The sequence below is a fragment of the Pogona vitticeps genome, chromosome 10 (assembly GCF_051106095.1).
Source record: "Pogona vitticeps strain Pit_001003342236 chromosome 10, PviZW2.1, whole genome shotgun sequence".
NCBI classification, from domain to species: Eukaryota; Metazoa; Chordata; class Lepidosauria; order Squamata; family Agamidae; genus Pogona; species Pogona vitticeps.
In genome coordinates this window covers 5,342,465-5,359,017 of record NC_135792.1, presented here as the reverse complement: position 1 = coordinate 5,359,017, position 16,553 = coordinate 5,342,465, and the positions used below count along the sequence as shown (strand labels likewise).

Here is a 16,553-nt window from a genome sequence, read left to right as displayed (position 1 = left end):
CAGGAGCTTGCTAACGTCTCCCTCAAATGCATACTAGTAGCAGGGGAAAGCATCTCTGCAGTACCTCAAGCTCCTCCCGTGCATTACCTAGGCACCTTACAGCTGCTGTGTGTCCACATATATGATCATTCCTTTCCCCCTCTTTACATCATCAGGCGGAAGTGGAATCTGTGACACGGAAGATGGAAGCTCTGCAGCAGGATTACGAGTTAAAGCTGGAACAATACGTCCACCTTCTTGATGTTCGAGCGGCACGTATTCGGAAACTGGAAGGCACGTTCGCTGGTACTCTGAGGAAACATTTTGGGTTTGTACCTGAGGAAGATGGGAGACAGGCGGAAGAGATGCAGCCCAATCACCTTGCTGCATTAATTAGTTATCTCAGAAAAAAAGGAATGTTTCCATTCTGTGTTTCAAGCTGTGAGTCTAGGAGAGGGACTGTATCCTTCAGTGGTCGAGCAAACAAGGTCCCGAGCCCAGTATCAGCCATCTCTCTTTTGAAAGAAAGATCAGCTAGCAGGTGATGTGAAATAAGTACATCTGAAATCTTCTGATCTTACTGATCAGAGGATACTTTGCCATATGTCATAAAGGCATTTCTGGTTTACAGCAACTTCAGAGATAGATATGTGAGGTGTTCAAAGAGTGATGTACTTTGGCCACCAATGAGTTTCTACAACTCATTGTGGATTTGATGTCAAGTCTCCCTAGTCTATCTGCTACACCAGACTGACTCTTTACCGTCTTCTGTGGACCTGTGATAAAGAGGAGCTTAGAAGAGTCACTGTTTTGGATTATAACTCCTTGATTTTCAAAGCTGTGGTCCAAAAACTGATCTTTTTTTTCCCAAGCTCTGGCATGGAGGGACTGGCCGATCCCGTTGTAGGGCATTTCTGAGTGTTGGCCGAGACAAAATTGAGACCAAAATAATGTTTGTTCATTCATGTGTTGCAGCCCAGATGAAAGATATTGCCTATGGTACCAAACAGTACAAGTTCAGACCAGAAATCATGCCGGATGATCCAGTGGATGAGTTTGATGAAACCACCCACTTGGAGCGAGGAGAGAACTTGTTTGAAATTCACATCAGCCGAGTGGTATTTTCTGATGAAGCTGCCCACTCTTTTGAGGACCGGGAGCCTGCGACCTTCTGCACCTACGCCTTCTATGATTTTGAACTCCAGACAACTCCGGTCGTCCGGGGCCTTAGCCCAGCCTATAACTTTACTTCTCAGTATCTCGTGAGGGTGGATGACTTATTTCTGCAATATTTGCAACAAAACAGTGCCACCCTGGAAATCCACCACGCTTATGGTGTGGATTTTGAGACAGTGGGAGCTTGCCAGCTTAGATTCCACGAGGTGTTGGACAAAGCTGGCCGGATCTACAGCTCAGCCATTTTAGTTGGTGAGTCTCAGATATGAGCACCTTGATTACTTATATCTCACTACTGAGCTGCAGTTATGGATTTATTCAGGTATTTCCCAGGGAGTACCCTGTTTCCCCGAAAAAAGACCCTGTCTTATTTTCGGGAAAACACGGTAGTTGAGTTAGTCAGTTCCGCCAAAAATAACAGTCTTGTGATGTCCTTTAAAGTAAGAGGTTTTATTCAGCATAAGCTTTAATGGAATGCAGTTCTGCATTTGAAGAGAAGGACTACAGGACATGAAACCTTAGCTGGTTGCGCTTTAAGATTCCGCAAGATGCTTAGTTGTATTCAGTAACTTTCTGTAAGCATGATACTTGGGGGGTGGGAATCATAGAATCCACAGGTTGGATGGTGTTCTCCTTTACACCAAAGACGGCTTCATTTTTCACTTTCGTTTTGGTTTTATCAGTTCTAGGTCCCCTGTGCCCCTTTTAACTTCATGAGCACACACCATTTTAAAAAATGAACTTCTGATCATTCCTGGTTTTATTTTGTTTTTCTAGGGTTTTTTACTCCCATTTTGGGAGGCTTAGTGCGACTCTTGTTGAGTCCCAGTGGGCTAGAAATGGGCCACCAGCACTTTAAAAAGAAAGAAAGAAATATGGCACATTTGCTGAGCATTTCATGGTAGAAGAGAGAGTTTGCTTGGATCCATGTTATCTTTCTGATGCATCTAGAAAGACACCGTACAGTACTTTTAAACTGTATTGACGTTCTATGAATTTTAGTGAAGCTGGCCCATGAATCAGTACAACTTCACTCATCATTAAATGTTCAGACTGTTAGTACCTTGTATACCCATGAAAAGGCTTTTGACATTAATGGTGAGAAATGTTTTTACTTTATCGGTGGCCTGACGGAGGTGGCTAAATGAATTCTTTGCTGTTGTCATTCAAACTGATAGGTTTGAGACCAGCATGTGATACAGCACTACCGAGATGTCTGGAAAACAGATTTTCATACATGTAGATCATGGATTTTGCCAGTGTTGAGGTCCGAACATTTCCCGTGCAGGCCTACTCTTGTTTCAGCCAAATCCCGTGAGGATATCAAGTATCCCATTATAGGCTACATATTTATTGACTATTGATAGCTCATGACTTATTCTCCCCAACCAAAGCTGCACTTTAAGAAAAGGGCATTAAAATATAATTGAATTGAATATCATTGGCAGCTCCGTTGCCAATAAATCAGAATTAATTTTACGCTTACAATCTTGGACTGCTTCCTTCTGCTACTCGTGTGTTTACTGAAGGCAAGCCAAAAAAGAAACCAAACAGAGAAATGAACCATGTGAGATCCACTTTGATTGTGGGTAATGCATATATATAAATTCGCCTGAAGGCTAAACCATTGAACTATCTGATTTTGTACAATACATGGCATGTTCGATTTATAGGAGTTGGCAGAGAGATCCAGAACTATGGCACGGTGGAATACTGGCTCAGGTTACGAGTTCCCATGGACCAAGCAATCAGACTGTATAAAGAACGGGCAAAAGCTCTCGGATACATAGCAACAAACTTAAAAGATCAGGCAAGCTTCAGAGTTTTCAATGCTATTTCGTTGATACTATAGCCATTAGCTTTGTTCTGTTTCACTTGTTGTGTTTCCTTTCGAAAGGAAGGCCTTTCTAGCATTTTGTTGGGTTTTTTTTGTTCTGTGGACTTCTGGCTAGCTCAGTGGTTCAGCATCTGTTGGGAGCTCAATTCCTCCACTGGGCCTCCTTGACAAGAGCTGGACTCAGTTGACCCATAGGATCCCTTCCGGCTCTGCAGTTCTAAGATGATGTTGTTACACACACTCCTATACGTCATCTGCTTTGGCTTTAAATCTTTTGTGTAGACATCAGCAGCTAGATCTTACATTGTTCTCCCTTCCTTTGTTCCCACAATAATTGTACAGTGGTGCCTCGCAGGACGAATTTAATTTGTTCCGCAGTTAATGTCATCTTCTGAAAAAGTTGTTTTGCGAAATGTGTTTTCCCATAGGAATGCATTGAAATGTGTTTCTATGAGCAAAGTCAAATTTGGTTTACAAAGGGTTTATTAAGTGCTCTTTAAAGCCATACATATTGTGCAAATGATTTCAAAAATTTCAATTAAAAAACTTTAACTTTTTAAACATAGAAAAACATTTAAAAACCAGCAAACATGAGGCAGGAACAAAAAAGGGAAAATACTTGTCTTGCGAAGCACGGCCATAGGAACATTCGCCTTGCGAGTCATCAGCCCTATCCCCAAAACTATTTGTCTTGCGAGTTTTTCGTCCCACGAGGCATTCGTCTTGTGAGGCACCACTGTATAAGGGAGACTAAGCTAAGACCGGGTGCCCAGACTGAGATCAAAAGCATCATACGTGAGCCAGGATTTGAATGAGCTACTCCCTGCTCTTGGTGCAGGATTTCAGAGTAACCCCTGGACTACTCCAGAATGAGTAGTTTGACCTTTAGGTGCTTGCTGGTAGGTGAGTCTCTTTACAACTAAATGCAAAAAGCCTACTGAGCAGGCATTGATGACCATTTCCCCTCCACTCTTGTGAAAACAGCCGCCATTCAGTCCAACCCAGGCCAGCAGTTCAGCAGACGGGAACTTAAATGAACTCCACATTACAATCAAATGTTGCCGAGATCTGCAGTGCCGGAAGAGTGACCACCAACCCAACCCGTATGTGGTCTACAAGTTCTTTGATTTTGCAGACCACGACACCACCATCATTCCTAGCAGCAATGACCCAGAGTTTGCTGACCACATGTGCTTCCCAGTGCCCATGAACACTGACCTTGACCGCTACCTGAGATCAGAATCCTTAAGGCTTTATGTCTTTGATGACAGCGAAACAGAAGATGGGGTTTACATCGGAAAAGCAAATGTGCCTTTAATTTCATTAGCACACGACAGATACATTTCAGGTAAGAAACCGTTGTTTTCACTGAAAACTCTTGAGTCCACATCATGATCAGTTGGAGTTTTATATGGTATACAGTAGTGCCCCGCAAGACGATGCTAATACATTCCATTGAAATCGCTGTTTAGCGAAAACATTGTCTTGCAAAAAGCATTTCCCCCGTTGGAAAGCATTGAAATCCGTTTAATGCGTTCCAATGGGGAAAATAGTTGTCGTTTTGTGAAAATCACCCATAGGGAAGCCATTTTGCAAAGCGCCAATCAGCTGTTTAAATTGCTGTCTTGCGAAGCATCGGTCCCGAAAACACCCATTTTGCGAAGATCGCCCATAGGGAAGCCATTTTGCAAAGCCACCAATCAGCTGTTAAAATCATTGTCTTGCGAAGCATCGGTCCTGAAAAAAAAAAAAGTCTTGTGAAGCACGGACCAAAACATCGTCCTGCGAAAATCGCCCATAGGAAACACTGTTTTGTGAAGCGCAATGGCAATCACAAAACCTCGTCGTCATACGGATTCATCGTTTTGCGGGGTAATCGTCTTACGAGGTACCACTGTACTAAACTTAGGCAGTAGTCCAGATCGGTGCTTCCTCTTCCAACTCATAGGGGAAGCATCGGTATGAATACCAGCATCTATTTGCAGATGGATTGATTCTTCTGAATTTTGTTTCACACCAGCTTTGTTCTCCTCTCACACTGATACAAATGGCAAGTGCTCCAGGGTGCATGCACAGATTCTTTCCACTTCCATGTGGGTTGTGCGCAAGAACTTCTCCACAGGCTATAAGACTGCTGTTTTAAACATGTAATAATTGTGGGAACTGTTTAGTCAACATGCTGAATATTAGACAAATAAACTTATGGATTTACTCGTGTACATGTTTTTCAGGTACCTTTGAACTAACAGACTTTGAAGGCCGTTCCACTGGTACAATTGCCATTGAGTTGAAGTGGAAGTTTTCCTACCTCCAACCGGCTGATTCCGTTTTAGCAACAGACCTATCAGACTACATCCAGAATGAGAAACCAGTGAAGGGTCAAGGAGAAGGACCAGTACCACCTTCTGCTTTCTCCTCGCCAGCCGTGGTATCTTGTTTAAAACTTTATTATCTAGTGTAGTACAGCTTTCTCTAAACAAAAATTAAACAGGGTCTATCATCATCCTCACTGGGAATATTTCAGGATGAGGGAGGAGAGAAGGGTCTCCTTCTCTGTAAACTTCCAAGATGGTAACCGCTTAAGTCTGCTTCAGCCACAACAACAGAAAAGAATCTTGTGGTACCTTAAAAACTAACCAATCCTATATGGCATAAACATCTGTGTGCTATAGTCCATGCCAAATGAAACTTGTTTGTTTTTAATTGCTGTAAGATTGATCATTTTTCTATAGACAGGTCATTTTAATGGCAGAGATAGGCAAGACAACAGCTTCACAGTTGCAAGCAGAGCTCCCTTAAGGAGTAAAGGACATTGGTTTATCTTCCACCAAGACTGCACAGTTTCTCAACTTGCAGATTAGCTTGCTGGTTTGGATGATTGGTTATCAGAATGTAAACAATGGACTGCATTTGCGTTTGACCGTGTAAATGAGTTTGCTTTCAAAAGTGTGTACAGTGGTGCCTCACTTAACGGGCGCCCCGTTTAATGACGAATCCACGTAGCGACGAATTCTTTGAGATCATTTTTGCGATCGCATTGCGATGTTTCTAATGGGAAAAAATCGCTTTGCAATGATCGGTAAGCTGTTTCACTTACCGATTTTCGCATAATGATGATTTCCCAACAGCTGATCGGTGGTTCCAAAATGGCTGCGTGTTAAAAAAAATGGCCGCCTGCTGTGTTTTCACCCAGGTTCCTCGCTTTTTTATTTCGCATAGCGACGAATCCATATAGCAACGATTTTGGCTGCATGGATTATCGTCGCTTTGCGGGGCACCGCTGTACTTGAAAGAATAAGGTGTCACCACTCCCTGATTGTGATGCTTCTGATTCATCTCTTTCACCTTAAACAATCCCAGCTTGTTATGTAATGATGATGCTCATCTTGATTCAAGTTGCTTGTTCCTTAGAGGCCCCAGCCTAAGCCAAGGCGGCGCACAGCAGCAACGGACAAGAAGGTGTCGTTTGTGGGTGTGGCCACGCTGCCAGATTCAGTGAGTGTGCAGTTTCTCATTATGCACGGTCTTGGGTAGCTCAGTAGATTAGGAGTCTGGCTAGAGAGCCAGAGATTGGGAGTTCAATTCCCTTCATGCCTCCCAGGAGAGAGAGCCAGCCTGGGTGGCCTTGGGCAAGCTGCACAGTCCCAGGGTGCCCCCTAGAGGAAGGGAAGGGTAAATCATTTCTGAGTAGCCTCTGTCTTGAAACCCTCAAAAAGGATCACCCTAAGCCAGAACTGACTTGAGGGCACATTATTATCATTATTAGTACTGTATGTACTGAGCCCATTTTTATATCAGTGTAAAGTTGCATTTAAACCCCAGCTGTTCATTAAGTTTTTTAAATCTTGTATTGTGTCAATGTTGTTAACATACTTCTTCCATCCCACAAAAGTGGGTTAGTGAAAGGGAAGTCAAAATCATTGAGCATACACTTCCGCAGAACTAAGCTGTACTCCCAACTCCTACTAGAGTTCTGAACAGCAAAATATTTGGGGTTTTCCCCTCTCATTCAAAGGAAAGCTGCAGTGAAAGATTCATAGCCTCTGGTCTCAGACGGAGAATACGGTGACCTTTGCTGACCTCCTAACCATGATTCAAGCATCAAGAGAAGTCTGAAAATAAGGAATATTTGTTTAGTTAGATATCTTTTAAAAAAAAGATTAAGATATGAAGATTAAAATGTAACACATAGCAATACCTGAAAAGCAAGATTAAGATGCATTTAAAAACCTGGGTGAAGCCAATCGTGTGTATCGGCTCCTGACAGATTAGCAGTCCTGAAACCTGATCCACCTCCTTAGAGAAAGAATTTCACTGCCTCCACTAGAAAAACTCCACTGTAAAGCAAACATAAGCCCAATTACCGCATGTCACCAATGAACATTTAGAATGTGAAATGGATATTTCATAGGCATTTCATTTAATGCTCGCTCTTAATGTCTGCCGAAGTGGACATGTCCATGAAAGCTTACATTAAAATGCAATGGTTAGTCTTTAAGGAGCCACCTGTTTTTGCCCATGTTTTGTATTGTGCCATTTCTTTGGATTTTGCCTGAAATGCTCCATCAGAAGGATCTCTCTCTGTTATCTGCATTCTTTACCTTGTTTAGGATAACGGTTGGGTTGACTTCGGATACTTTGATTTCATGATATGCGTAATACACAATCAACCTGTTAGATCTCTTGGTGACCTTTTATGGGGGAAGAGGGGGTATTCATGTTAACCAAGGAGTTATCTCTTTTGAATATATATAATAGCTATAGAGGTGTAAGCATGTTGACAGTAAATACATCTAAGAAAACAAGGTCACCATAAGCTCTTCTTAGCTGTTTTACTTATTACAAAACTTAAGAAACCCTCTTCTGTATTTCAATCCTAACAATTTAGAGTCCTCTTCCTGAAAAAGAAAATAAAGAAACTGAGCAGAACATGAAAGACGAAAAGCTCATTGTTTCAGACATTCCAGAGGTATGAAACAGTTTACATTTTGCCAAGTTGTCAGCCAATTTAGATTTTTATTTTCCCATTTGAGTGGAGCTGAAAGCATTAACTGATTGTGCGATCAAATAATTAATGTGGAGTTTGAAACACTGGTTTTTCATTTCGTGTCAGAACTATACCTTTTGAGTAGCTGACAGTATTTCTAGAAAATAATCCTTTATGTTGTCAGGTGCAGAAATTGCTTATTAGACAACTGTTTTCACAAGAATCCACCACTGGTCTGCAGGGTCAATTAATAGTAATCTAGGATCCTGGTGAATTATGCTCAAGACAATCACCACAGTGATCTGACCTATTCTTGAGTGCCATCTTGAATCTTAAATGCAGGATTACTAATCCTTTCAAAAGATCTCAGCAGCGGGGAGCATAGTGCAAGCAATGTAGTGATGGTCTCCTCTCTTTGCTCTCAGATTGACCAGGCGCAGGAAAAATTAAAAGATTTGACAAGGTGTCTCCACTTAAAGCCGTTTTCTTCCTCTCCTCTATGGAGTCTCCATTTCACAGGCAGCTCAGAAGTGCGTGGCAAAACCCTGACACCTTGAATGCCTTGGTGAATAGTTTTATACAGGTTTACGAGACATGTCATGTTACATATTCAAGAACCAGGAATGCAGTGCCAAGATAGATTAGGGCTCGTGGAATCAGCTTCCATTGCAGTTCCACTGTGCGGGATACGGTCCATGTTAGAAATTGTCTTCCAGGAGCAAAGCATTCTTAATGCAGGTGTATAGGGTTGAAAATTCTCACACGTGTAATCGGATTATAAAACTAGATGTATTTAACCATGGCAACAATGCAGGAACTCTTGCTTGGCCCTTCATTTCTAACCCCTGTTATAAAAGTTGTGAAACTCAGCTTTGAAGCTATGTAGTTTGGAAGTGGCACCTTTAAAAGTCACCTGTTTCAGTGATTTTTAAGACACTTCTTGGATTGATCAGTCAATTCAGTCAACACATTCCAAAGGTGAAACCCAGACATGTCAAATGGGGTACAAAAAGTAAAGATCCAAAGGTAAAGTCCATAATTCTTTTAAAACATTTGCATGCTTAGTGTTTTTAGCTTTTGAATGTTTTTTTAATGCTATAAGCCACCTTAGGTCCTTATAAAAGAGAAAGGTGGGGTAAAAATATTTTAAATAGATAATAAACAAATAAACATGAAACAACTCTGCTCACCAAAACTTAGAGTTGTTTTGGTTATATAAATTTGTAGATAAAAATTTTGATCTCACTGCATTCAGTAAAAATGTGGCTAGAGTTACTGCTGTTTTGTATCAGACTGTTTTGTATCAGACAAAAGGAAGAAGACACAATATCCTGCTGTTTTCCTAGATATAGGATTAACAATGCACTAATCTGCTGATTCTGGAGATTGTGATGAAAGTTACAGAAGACTAAGACATGATTTAATAAACTTTCCATTTATTCTGAGCCACAAGGGACTAATCTGTTAAAACAGGGCTTCCCACGAAAATGCTCTTCCCTTAAAACAAAATGAAGCCCGACTTACATAGCAAAAATTCGACCTTCACCCTGCTCCCCGAAAAATGAAATTACTATAAAGGCATCACCTGCGAATGTTTCTATAATGCTTCTCTTGCTCCAGACCGAACCAGAAACACAAGCAGATGAGAGAGCGAGGGGATCTACGGCCAACGTGCAAGAGGGCCAGGAAGAGCTTGCTCAGCTCTCCGAAGGTCAGTTTGCTGACCAGAGTTCTGTGTCTTCGGGAGACGAAACTGAAATTACTGAGGAATTGGAACCAGGAGGTAATTATCTGCTTACACAAGGCGCCCCTGCCTCGCTCCTTCTTAAACATATGGTGTTGACAGCAGAAGTAGTTTCAGCAGAGGGAGCGTTGTTTTGATCTCCTTCCCAGCACAAGCCAAGTTGGGGCCGTTGGCGTGTTAATCTAAAACAATAACTAGCAGCTTTGTATTAATTGGCTAAGGAAGGAGAGAATCCAAGCTCCAAGCTAGTTCCATAAATATTAAAGGGAGCTGGCTTCTGTTTTAAAAATGTCTTTATATTTCTCCCTTTAGAAGAGAGGTTCATCCCTTAGAAGAGTGCTGTTCTGAAGAATATTTGAAAGCATTGCGTCCCTTTTGTCTGCTGATAGCAGGCGCCCGTAATGTCAAGAAGATGTGGGCAGAGGGGGCGGGCGTTCAGGCAGAGAGAGACTAGTGGGTTCCCCCTCACATCTGTCTGGATGAAAGGTGTCCATGGCAGCTCAAGGCAAAGAATGTAAAAATCCCAGATTATACAGCCGCTCTGCTTTTGTTATAGTTTACTGTCCAGCCAGTAAGAGGAGAGACCTTCTAAGGCCCTTGACATGGAGCTGCCTTTGACAGGGTGAAAAATTTATTTATAGCAAAAGTCGGCTGTCCGGAAGCCCTGATGATGTGCTTCCTGCTGATACTTTTTAGATTACTGAGCAGCAGAGATGGGCCTTTTCAGTGCACTGGGACCAGAGTTACATGACTATGTTCCACCTGGTTTGCAAACAGCCTATCACAAGGCTTTCACGCTTAGCTCTTTATTCTGTTCCCTTCTTAATAAATATTGAATAGATTGCGAGATTCACCCTAATTTTTTCTTAATAACTGGCAGCACCCGTCTGATGTGCAAAATTGTAATTGGTGTCATTCGTCTTCCTACTTGCTTCATGAAAATATATCCTTGGAAAACTCATCAATACTTCAGTGCTACTGAAGCCAGAATTTCTGTTCAGGCTTCAGCTGAAATAAATGGAGGTGTCAGCAAGGAGAGCAGGTTAATTGCAGAACAACAACCCAAAGCATAAATCGCCATGTGTCAGTAATGTTCTGTTGCTTGTTGATCTATTATGGCATTTTTGCCATTGGAATTTTTAAAATGGACCCATGATTGTAGAAGGAGAACGTGGCCCCGCTCATCCATACACATTCATCACTTGATAATCTTATAAAGAGTCAACACCATGAACAGTCCTCTGTGTTACTGTAGTAATGGACAGATGTAATGGGTTCCAAGTTAATTACCCTTCCTGGGATCTTTCAAGAACAGAAATCCATCGAGTTACCCTAGGAGAGTGATTAGGGAAGTGGGGGGGGGACAGAGGGACAAGAACTGCATTTTTCGGAGGGAGGGACACACACACTGTGTCCACACCTATTGTAGACACAATGTTTTCCATGTAGTTGGTGCAAGTGCTAACTGCTGTCACTTGTCAAAAGTAGAGTATTCTGATGCAAAGAAAAGGAATGCTAATTCTGCATTTGGAAACTCGGTTCATAGCTCTTTACTCCCCATGTACCAAAAAAAAGCTCTGTTCATATTGTTCGTGCAAAAAGCTATTCACAGAGTGGCAATGATTAGCATTCTCTCCTTCCTTCGAAACATTAACGGAATGATTGCCCCTCTGGGAATGCAGTCTCAGGGTAACTGCTGGGAAATAAATTGTTGCTGACCATTTCTACTTGGGGGGGATTTTATTATAAATGCTTTGGGTGCCCACCGGGTCGTGGGTTAGTAAACATTCATATAGCCATCCAAGAATCTATTTGCATACTTATGATGGTCCCAGAGAGAATGCCATTCTAAAATTTTGCCAGGGAAGCTGAGCTGGTGGTGAAGTCATAAATCATCATTACTTCTGCACAGGAAGAACAAAGATGGGATAGGAGTTATCCGTTTCAATTTATGAGTGTGTGCAAACAAGTGGGGGCTACCAAAAGAGTAACTTTACTGGAGGGAAGCCAGCCATATTACATAGATGGCACCTTAGCCACGGGAACTGGTGGGAATGAGCGTAGAGGCCGCTGCAGCAAACCGCTCAAGTGGGGTAGGCCATCCCTAAAAGCAGAGCAGCCCAAACACATTCCGAGTCAACCGAGTTTATGTCCGTCCTCCAGCTTTATATAGAGATTTACTGCTAAGTCTTTGGATTTCTCTTAAAAAGGACCTCTTGCTGTGAGCAACTTGGCAAGGCCGCATCTCTCCAGGTGCCGGCTGCAAACAAAAGGAGGTTGGTTTGGTTGACCGTTTAACAATCCTTGATTGGCCAGTGTCCTGTTGTGTCTGTAAGGAAGAAAAACCATCTCTCCTGCTGATTGTCTTCCTTAGCTTCTTACAATGCCCCCGACCCGTCTTGTTCACCACTCTCCACTGAATGCCCTTACAGGGTATTAACTTCCTGTTTATTTGTTGCTGTTCTCCATGTTTTTGGCAGCAGAAGAAGATGACAGAGAGAGGATGGATGCTGTCGAATCCGTAACAGATAGTGATGACTGCATTGTTCCAAGTCCCGTGTCCGCGAGCCTCAATCAGGTTTGTTGGGAGTTTTGAGGACAATTCTTTTGGGTATTCTCAGTTGCCTTTTAAGATACTGATGTCCCTATATGCTATAAGACAAAAGGGAGGTGGGCAGAGTGCAGTCCTAAAGCCCCCACAGGGCCACCCAAGACTGGTTTTGCCCTTTGCAACCCTTCCCCAGCCCCCTCCTTTTCCAAGAGGGTACAGTCCAACTGTACCCCCCCCCAAAAAAAAAACCTCTGGGAGAAGTGATGATTCCCCTCTTAAACAGGTCACAAGAGCCCTGCACTGTTTAACGGTAGAGTCCGTGGGCGGAACATGTCCCTAATATAAAGACAACCGCATAAAACAACAAACCATGATTTGTGGATGGTGTTTGGGTGTGGGTGTTGTTTTTGTTGGGGTGGGTAGGGAAGTCCTGTCTCTATTTATTTGTGTGTTGTTAGGTCATCTTTCACAATCTGGCCTTAATTTAGCATTCCAGAGCGTGCCTGCAAATAACGGGTGCCAGCCTAATGATGGTCTTCGAGCAGCAGCTTAAGAAAGTAATGTGTTTGCAACATCTCGGAGTGCACCCAGCTGCATTAAGCAATGTTTTGCGCTTGATTGGCTTCTTGTCTATTCATCATGCCGCACCAGGATTTTGAAATGCTGCCACTTCTCCAACCCAGAGAGAGAGAGAGAGAAATTATTTTAATAGGTGGAACTGTATTATGATTAACTGCATATTCAATGCCATCAAATTCTTTTAAGCTGGAACAATGTGAGCCAAATAGGAAAATTACTCATTGCCAATGAGCCTTGCAAAAATACAGCTGGGTCTACAAATCTCTGGCATTGTTGCACTCGATTACAACCAGAATGATTTAAGAAGACTTAAAGAAACTTGGAGCTTGAAAGAAGGTTAGCATGGGGGAACATTTACGCCTGCCTTTCTCCGCTCATCTGATTATGAGGAAATGTAGTGACTCTGCTTATGGGAACAAAACTCTTAGAACATCAGGGTAGCTCTCTGGGATTCAGTTGAGTGTTTCGTAAGCCCCACTCACTTCAGCATCAGAGGTAAACTGGTGTACAAAGACGTTATGCACCCTGTATTGTTACGATAGCTGTTAATCCGTGATAATAGAGTGGTCTTAATGGACCAGATAGGCGGGATATATTAATTAATTAATTAATTAATTAATTAATTAATTAATTAATTAATTAAATAAATAAATAAATAAATAAATAAATAAATAAATAAATAAATAAATAAATAAATAAATAAATAAATAAATAAATAAATCCTTCAGCATGACCTATTCCCCCTTGATAAGATCCTTTAAAAGGCCATGTTATGTTCCCCTTGCTGTGAACAGAAAAGGCCTTGAATGCACAGAAGCTTCTGTAGGTTAGTACAAATGATGTGCTAGGACCCTCTCAGGAGCATTGAGTTGCCTTGAATTGAAGGCACTTGGTTCATAGTGATGGAGATAATCATGCCAGAGTTAACCACTTCTGTAAGTCCGATTGATTTCAATAAGGCCATACTAAAATATGTTGCCATTATCCTGTTGAACAGCACTTAAGCAGGCCTAATGTAGACTTAGTCTAGAAGCAAATCTTGTTACACACTTAAGTTGAAGAGCAATGTAAAAAAAGTGGGAAGAGACTTGTTTCCACCTAATTTTTTTTTAAAAAGCATGCTGCTTACAGTATATACTACCCCATAGTGCTTAAAGAACTCTCTGGGCTGTTTACAAGTTAATTACATAGGTTACACATTGCTTGCCCAGCGAACTGGGTACTCATTCTACCAACCTTGGAAAGATAGAAGGCTGAGTCATCCTTGAGCCGGCTACCAGGAATAGTACCCCGGGTCGTGAGCACAGTTTTGGCGAAGACATCAGTGTAAGCACTGCGCCACGAGGCTCCTAATAGTTGGAATCTTTAATCTACACTGAAGTTCTAGTGTTCAGGATGGCATTTTATGCTGATGCCTGATGTATTAAAATGATATTTATTTCTTCTGTGCTCCCATTCAACACATAAATGTTTTTCCAAGGTGATATACAGTCACTGTAAAAACATGTTAAATAACCTAGGTATCTAAATATTAATACTCCATTGTAATAAGCACTAGATTGATCACAGTTGCACACTTAATTATTTAAAAACTGGCCAATCCTGTTTAACTAGATTGAGATAGTGGGGAAAAAAACTATTTTACAACCCACCTAAAGGGAAATAAGAAAGGAAGCCAGACATCTCTCTTGGGACAGCAAGTAGCACACGGTTGGTTGGTTGGTTGGTTGGTTGGTTGGTTGGTTGGTTGGTTGGTCGGTCGGTCGGTCGGTCGGTTGATTGGTCGGTTGATTGGTCGGTTGATTGATTGATTGATTGATTGATATATCGCCCATCTAGCAATTGCTATTCTGGTTGCTGTACAAATATGGGGAGAACAGAAATGGCCACATCTCTTATGCTCACCAGTCAAGATGATTGGAGCCTCTAGCTCTTCTTGGCTTCCAGAGAAATTCAGACAAGTATAGACACTTGTGGGTTCAAGTAGCCTAAACCATTTAAGGCTTAAATTCAATATTAATAAGTTTAAACATTAAGAACCCCTCCATTCTGTGAACTGCACCAGCCCATTCATGTTAGTGACCCTGACTTCAACTGGTAGCATCTTTGCATGCTCTCTGAGCCCCCGTGAGTGTCTGTTTTAGAGAATAAACATAAGCATTAAATGCTGCTCTAGTGTGTACACACACACACACACACACACACACACGGATGCTTGTAGCCAAGGGACTATATGCTTGTAAAATCATCAGCTTCATTTTCAGGTCTAATCTGTGTATTCTGGCAATACTCTCGCATCCGAGATCGTAATCTCTGTGTGTCATTGCTCCAGAAATACCTGTTTGGTTTGATGAAGAAACAAATGAAGCTGAACATTTTTTGTTCAAGATCCAGCTGCTTATTTTTTATCAGTGAGATAAATACCCCTAGGGGTCTCCAGGCTCTGTAAACAAACCGTCTGATTTTATTTAGAGCTTGCCTTCCTAATTACCCCGTGAATCCCAAACCGCACATCACATGGTTCAAGCCACTTAAGATTAAGCTGTTCCTTTTTCACAGGTTGCAAATCAGACCATCCATGGTTATTTCTTAGATATGTTGATCATAAAAGGAATCTTAACTTTTTTTTCCACCCAGGATTTAGCTATGCAACTTGGTTTTCTCTCTCTTTTTCTTCTTGTCTGTTATGTATAATTAATCATAGATTACTTCATTTTGTTTCATTCCATTTACAACATTTATGAGCTTCGCTTTGTCGGTAGGAAATGCTTGTCCCCTTCTTTTTCCTTTCCAAAGTGGCGTAATTAGTGTTAGCATCTTTTTTAACAGGCTACATAAAGTTTAGTGGCTGGATTAAATCATGTCATTAACATAATGTGCTATACAATTTGCCCCTATCTCTCTTCGTTTCCACTACATCAAAGTGCCACAGAGTGCCAACGTAATTGGGCCTTGCTAGCTTGTCAGGTTGAGTCAAGATGATGACTGGTGTTTTTTTCTAAAAAAGCTTCTAGGCATGATAATTAATGGAAGGGGGAGGAAAGAAAAATCAGAAAAATGTAAAACTTTGGACAGTTCTTTATGAATATTTCATACATTTGAATAATCAGAAGTTAACATTATCAATTTGATGTATAATACATTGATTAAAAGCCTTGTTACAGGCCCTCAAAATAGACATCAGAACTGGAAATTTGCATTTGCTTTTTTTTTAACGAAACGTCTAAACTGGAAGTAACATAAAATTAACAATTGCTTGTTCTCATCCCTATACCTCTGCACTTCATCATTTTGAGTACTAATTTAACTTTCAATTATCACAATAATTTTTTACTGCTGTCACCTCTTAAGTTATCTACAAACGCGCCCACAAGGCAAATCTTAGAAAAACCAATTTATTCCATGGTGGTCTCATTTTCCTCTAGGTGTGTTTACATCTTTTCTCCTCCATTACAGACAATCTTTGTCTGCTTTGCTTGCACTAACAGCAGTTTAGTGAACACTGTCATAGTCACTTTCCTGAAATTAAGATCTTAGGGTTCTTAATTAATTTTGACATTTGGCATTCTTTAAAGAGCACGAGCCAGGATTTCCAGGTGGCTCAACTTCTACTGGAGATAACCACATGTTCTTTGAAAATAAATAAATCAATAAATAGAACAAGCCCAAACAGATAAAATTGGAGGAGGAAAAAATAGCT

The 16,553-nt window shown here is 41.3% G+C and overlaps 1 protein-coding gene across 7 annotated transcripts in view; it reads left to right on the top strand.

Moving 5' to 3' along the window:
• The window catches only part of RPGRIP1L (RPGRIP1 like), a 65,448-nt gene that overhangs the window by 27,448 nt on the left and 21,447 nt on the right, over positions 1–16,553 (top strand). For 4 of the 7 annotated variants that reach the window (XM_020800042.3, XM_020800044.3, XM_020800035.3 and 1 more), the window contains 9 exons: positions 156–273; positions 955–1,407; positions 2,829–2,965; positions 3,977–4,340; positions 5,224–5,420; positions 6,404–6,487; positions 7,881–7,961; positions 9,600–9,762; positions 12,204–12,301. In XM_020800042.3, coding sequence (XP_020655701.3) covers positions 156–273; positions 955–1,407; positions 2,829–2,965; positions 3,977–4,340; positions 5,224–5,420; positions 6,404–6,487; positions 7,881–7,961; positions 9,600–9,762; positions 12,204–12,301 — 1,695 coding nt within the window. Of the gene's footprint in view, positions 1–155; positions 308–954; positions 1,408–2,828; positions 2,966–3,976; positions 4,341–5,223; positions 5,421–6,403; positions 6,488–7,880; positions 7,962–9,599; positions 9,763–12,203; positions 12,302–16,553 lie in introns of those variants that run through there. The other 3 variants (XM_020800038.3, XR_013538607.1, XR_013538608.1) reach the window with 3 other exon arrangements.